Source organism: Oryzias melastigma, linkage group LG19 (assembly GCF_002922805.2).
Source record: "Oryzias melastigma strain HK-1 linkage group LG19, ASM292280v2, whole genome shotgun sequence".
Lineage (NCBI taxonomy): Eukaryota > Metazoa > Chordata > Actinopteri > Beloniformes > Adrianichthyidae > Oryzias > Oryzias melastigma.
Genome location: NC_050530.1, coordinates 8,595,299 through 8,600,385, shown reverse-complemented (window position 1 = coordinate 8,600,385; position 5,087 = coordinate 8,595,299). Strand labels below are relative to the sequence as shown.

Here is a 5,087-nt window from a genome sequence, read left to right as displayed (position 1 = left end):
AACAAGTGTTGCACAGTAGATCAACCAAACTTTAGTTTTCCAGCTTAGCGTATGCAAACTTTTTCCCAAAGGTTGTAGCAGTGGTTCTTCAGTGTAGATATCACTCCATTCCATTCACTTCTCCCCCCCTCTTTTTTGTTTGTTTGTTTGTTTGTTTGTTTTCATGCTGGGAAGTTCAGCACGGATGCTTTAAACCTCAAAAGTATTGGTTCTAAATTTCTAATATTTCACTTAAGCTGGACAGAAGTAAATTGGGAATGATTGTGCAGGACAGGGACGAGTTCTCTTGCTGCTAAAAAAAATAAAAAATTTTAAAAAAGTAGCTTTTTTTTTTGTTTAGGTTAAACATTTTAGTTTTTAATCATTAAACCTGCGTATTAGGAAGTGGATGAAATGCCTCGGTTCTTGTGCTGTTACGGTCCAAATTACTCATTTCTGTCATTTCATTTTTATTCGTCCTGGAAATAGAAAACGTGACAGGGTAACTGCACAAAAGCATCTGGGCATTTCAGAGAAAATATTCCTTCCCTGATTCCATAACCTCATAAGATACTGCTTCTTGACAATATTGAAACATTGGAACTGATGTACTGTATATTCCACAAAAAAATGCTTGTTATTTATTTGTAAGTATTTATTTATTTATTTGGTTTGTGGTTTTGAATGCATATTTATGCATACATATTATACTCTATGCTTCTGAGCCTTATGTGGAGGCTGTATTGTTACTCAAACTTAGCTAAAATATACTTCTCTGTCCTGAACCTGATTTGAGTGTTTGATTATTTTTTTTGTTTGTTTTATGAACATTAAAATTGGAAATATTTGATCCTTAAAAGTTGAAATATCAACTTGGGTTTATGAACTAATGTGGGTTGGCCAGCAGAGGGCGCCAGAGTCTGTTAGGTGTAGTCTTTTTCACATTTTAAAGCTAACAAAAATATATAACGTACATTATATTGAAAGAAAATTAGCGTTCTATTGAAAATTCTTAAATTGTTTAAAAAAATTGCTGATCTTTATGGTTAAGAAGTCTGCTCCTATATAATATCTAAAAACGCTTCTTAAATTAAATTTTTTTTTAGTTTTAGGGCCTAAGAAAAGCTTTATATTTATGTAAATATGCAAGTTCATAACACCAAATGAGTGTTTTCTTAAGTAAAGCACAACTCTACACTTGTATTCAATCAAAACTTTATTCAACAAGAACATTCTAAAGAAAATAAGTCTTTAGATTTTTTAAAAAACTGTTTTAACAACCCCCCACCCCTCTTTGAAAAAATCAGTAAAAAGGGGCATGCTGAAATTGCACTTCAACACCCTTTTTTAATATATAAAAACGTATAAATGATTGGAATCTAATGCACTTTAGCTAATAAAAAACTTTTTGTGCATCCAGAATTAATGAGATCTGACAGGAAGTACTTTTACAGATGGAGACTCAGGCAAACTTGCCTTTTTTATACCAAACGCTGAAGTTAAAAACCACCAAAACCTGGAAATGAATGTAATTTGACATTAGGCTTAAAAGATTATTGCCAAAATACAAAAAACACAATTTATTACATTAAAAAAGAGTTCTGGAAAGCCTTTATGAAGCTTTAGTATCTCCTCTGCCGTGGTGAGAAAATGGTGTTGGGGTTGCTGTCTCGCTCCCTCTCCTTGTCCCGCTCTTTCTGACTGTTTGGGGAGAGCGCCTCCTCCAGCTTTTTCTCGTTCTTGAAGAAGTCCCTCCCCGTGCGTCTGATGTGCTCCTCGATTTTGCGGTGGCGCTTCATGTCGGACAACACTTTGTCCAGGCGGGCTTCTCTTTTCACCGTTGAACGGCCGGAGGATCCTGAAAAGCAAAAGCAAACTTTTGTTAAGAAATCTGCACTCTTTTAAATCTTTTACATCCGTCTTATGAGCATATTTATCCTCACCTGGTGTTCGCCGCCGATTGATGAAGGCGCTTTTCGGCGTTGACTGCATGTGCTCTTCATCGAAGTCGAACTCAGTTGGAGTTGGAGGCCTGAGAAGAACAAAACAGTGTTTTCTACACGAATCGAACTAATACGGGAAGAATGAGTTGAAATAAAAGATTTACTGACTTGCGCTCTCGTTCTTGCCTCTCTCTTTCCTTCACCGCCTCATCCTCATCGTCTCTTTCAGGTGAAAGGGAGCGTTCAGGTGTGGGAGGCCTTCTAGGGAGGGGCACAAAGTTCAGTTCCAGCATCTCCCCTTTAGCCAGGAGCTCGTAGAGTCTTTTAATTTCCAAAGGAGGCGGCATCCAGCTTTTGGCATCCTCCATTTCCTCATCGCTATATGGAATCTCCCACTCCTCTTCTGCAGCCTGCTTCCCCTCCTCAGCATCCACCCCTGTGTCGGCTTTAGCGGGATCAGTCTGAGCCTCTTCTTCTGTTCCATCTACTTTTTCAACTGAGAAAGTACCACAAATGTTCCATTTCTGATCAGAAGGTGCAAAAACATCTGCTTCACGTCTCAAAATGCAGATACCTGCTTCCTCGTGGGCTGCTGCGTCCTCATCTGCTACAGTCTCACTGTTCTGTTGTTCCGTGATGGTCTCATCTTTCATGTCTGCAGAGGATTTTTCTGAATCCTCCACCTCCAAAGCCTGGATGCCCTCTCTGAGGGAGGTGTCTGAAGCTTCCGCCTGCATCCTTCCCTCAGCTGCTCAGCTTTAGTACCACAAATCTGACCAATGGAGAATATGACACTTTTTTGGTTCTTATTCAATGCAAGACTAAAATAAATAAATAAAACACATACAATCACTAAGAATACATGTGTTCTAATAACTGGTTTTGATCAAGCGAGGATCTTGCTAGCAAGCTAACGTTAAATCTAGCACGCAAACATTAGGAAACAATATTTTTTCAAAGAAAGTCAATTCGTTGTTACCAATATTTTGTGGATCCGTGTCGCTGGGGTGAAAGGGTTATTCTGAAAGTCCTCCAAATAATGCAGCCACGAAGGTATAACGATCGAGTCTGCAGAGAGGTAAACATAGCGCCATTTTGGCAGAAGGAACCGCTTGACGGTCTGCGTGCTTTTGCCTCTTGGAAGGTCTGTATAAATCAACTGATTAAAATGTATGTGGATAACCCATTCAGAGCGGGAGCAGTGAAGGTCGATTGTTTAGAGATCTACCTAAGATTCTACTTCCTGTCAGGCGCAGTCACATCATGGAATTATATTTTTTAAATATACATTTATTTAATCGTTTGGGGATTGCTTAAATTATTGACAACTTAAACATATCTCAAATTTATCCTTTTAAAACTAATATTTAATGAGTTATTGAAATGTTTAAAAATGCAAAACGGCGCACGCGCGTCACATCGAGCGAATTCTGATTGGTTAATATCGTTTCCGGTCGAAGCTGTGTTGGATTTAAAAGTTTTTTTAGAAAGTTCTCCGGGCAGCCAGCGCCATTGTTAAATTGAGGTGTTTGCACTATGGAAAAAGTGCGTTTTTAACTACACCAAAGGCTTTTCGAAAACGTAAGTAGCTTTAGTTTTTATTAATAAAAAATAAAAAAAAACTTGAAGGTTTTAACCAATTTAACCCTAGATATATTCGAAAAAAATAATAATGCTAATGTTAGCTAATAATTGTTGGCGTCTGTACTCATTACAATGATGTTTAATTTTGGTAGGAAATTAAATGCTACTTATTTTTAAAGTGTGTGCGTTACTAAATTTGTTCAAAGTATGCCATTTTTAAAGAAGTGAGTCTTGGTATTTTACTTTCGGGCCTTTGTTTTTTCGAAGAGCTCAAACATGACGCAGCGCGTGACCGCATCAGATGGAAACAAGAAGATTTCCAGAGTTCGAGTGGCGGTTCGGCTTCGGCCCTATCTGGACAAAGAGGACGAAAAGGGCGAAGGGCCGTGCGTGCGGGGCCTGGATAAGCAAAACCTGGAAATAGTCAACTGGAGGAATGCTACAGAAACAGTCAAATACCAGTTAGTATCAGAGTTTATATTACATTTTAAAATGTCCATTTATCATTAAAAGTTGTGTGCTTTTCTTCTCAGCTTCGACGCTTTCCACGGTCCAAAGACGACACAGCAAGAGGTTTTTCTCTCATCTGTGAAGCCCATCTTGTCGCACGTATTGAATGGACAGAATGCCAGCGTTTTTGCTTATGGGCCCACTGGAGCTGGTATGTTTACACCACAAAAAACGCACAAAAGTGCTTGTAGTTTATTTTTACATTCCATAATATGCAAGTTTCTTTTATGGATTTGTCCTTTTTTTCCCTTTTAGGTAAGACCCACACTATGTTGGGCAGTGCAGAAAAGCCTGGCGTCATTCCTCGGGCTGTACGGGAAGTTTTCAATCTAGTCAATGCAAGGGATGAGGATGAAGGCTGGGATTACAGCATCAGTATGTCATATCTGGAAATTTATAATGAGAAGGTATGTATTTTTTGGAAGACTGTAAACAAAATGCAGTTTGAAAAAGCTTGTAGCTGTGATGTAAAAGTTAGACAAATAGATCTATGTACGTCTTTGTTTTCCTCATCTGAGCTGGCATCTGTTCGGCTAGACATCTCCACAGTTGTTTTGCCATTTTTGTTATTCTAATATTGTTAGGTTGGGGTTGGGAGGGGCTGTAAGCTAGTGGGGGAGCGTCTAAACCAGACATGTCAATGTTCTATAGGCCACATGAGTCCTGCGATCAAATAGATGATAGGAAGTAGGGGCGGGCTTAAAACAGTTTAGAGGGAAATGTAATGAACTACTGCCACTCTGCAGAAACCATGTCCTAGAAAATGACTTTTTTTTTTGGCTAAAAATGCCAAAATTATAGTTTAAAAAACTGCTGGGAGCGCTTTTTAAAGATGTTTGGAGTGGATCTTTAAACACGTCATTCTATGTGTGGTTTGGCTTGCATTCCAAGCTAGAGGAAGCTACAGAGAAGATGTCTTATTATTTTTGTGATCAAATGCAAAATGCAAGCATAAAATCACGGTTTTTATTTGCAAGAAAACAAACAGTATTTGAAGAACTGACTTATTTGCCTGGATTATTGTGGAAATAGACATCTTAATGTGGCAACTTGTAATGTAAAATCTGTAAT

At 38.3% G+C, this 5,087-nt stretch overlaps 2 protein-coding genes across 2 annotated transcripts in view; one reads left to right on the top strand and one right to left on the bottom strand.

Annotated features, from left to right (window-relative positions):
- Positions 1-1,177: 1,177 nt before the first annotated feature.
- pagr1 (PAXIP1 associated glutamate-rich protein 1) lies at positions 1,178-3,171 on the bottom strand. Its single transcript, XM_024284985.2, has 5 exons — positions 2,902-3,171; positions 2,497-2,694; positions 2,091-2,418; positions 1,923-2,011; positions 1,178-1,837 (listed from the first exon to the last, which is right to left on the bottom strand). Exons 2-5 carry the CDS (start codon positions 2,657-2,659, stop codon positions 1,602-1,604), a joined length of 816 nt encoding a protein of 271 aa, XP_024140753.1. The 5' UTR covers positions 2,660-2,694; positions 2,902-3,171; the 3' UTR covers positions 1,178-1,601.
- Positions 3,172-3,347: 176 nt separating this feature from the next.
- The window catches only part of kif22 (kinesin family member 22), a 9,281-nt gene continuing 7,541 nt past the window's right edge, over positions 3,348-5,087 (top strand). Inside the window, exons 1-4 of the mRNA XM_024284984.2 lie at positions 3,348-3,503; positions 3,774-3,967; positions 4,040-4,167; positions 4,272-4,423. Of these exons, the coding sequence (XP_024140752.1) occupies positions 3,783-3,967; positions 4,040-4,167; positions 4,272-4,423 (465 nt within the window). The 5' untranslated portion in view covers positions 3,348-3,503; positions 3,774-3,782. The remainder of the gene's footprint in view (positions 3,504-3,773; positions 3,968-4,039; positions 4,168-4,271; positions 4,424-5,087) is intronic.

What these genes read in the sequence shown, in the direction of transcription:
- pagr1 (XM_024284985.2), bottom strand. Translation starts at nt 2,659, where the DNA reads ATGCAGGCGGAAGCTTCAGACACCTCCCTCAGAGAGGGCATCCAGGCT. An exon ending in AGCAGCCCACGAGGAAGCAG is followed by an intron (nt 2,419 to 2,496) that starts GTATCTGCATTT and finishes GTACTTTCTCAG; the next exon opens with TTGAAAAAGTAGATGGAACA. An exon ending in AGGCAAGAACGAGAGCGCAA is followed by an intron (nt 2,012 to 2,090) that starts GTCAGTAAATCT and finishes TGTTCTTCTCAG; the next exon opens with GCCTCCAACTCCAACTGAGT.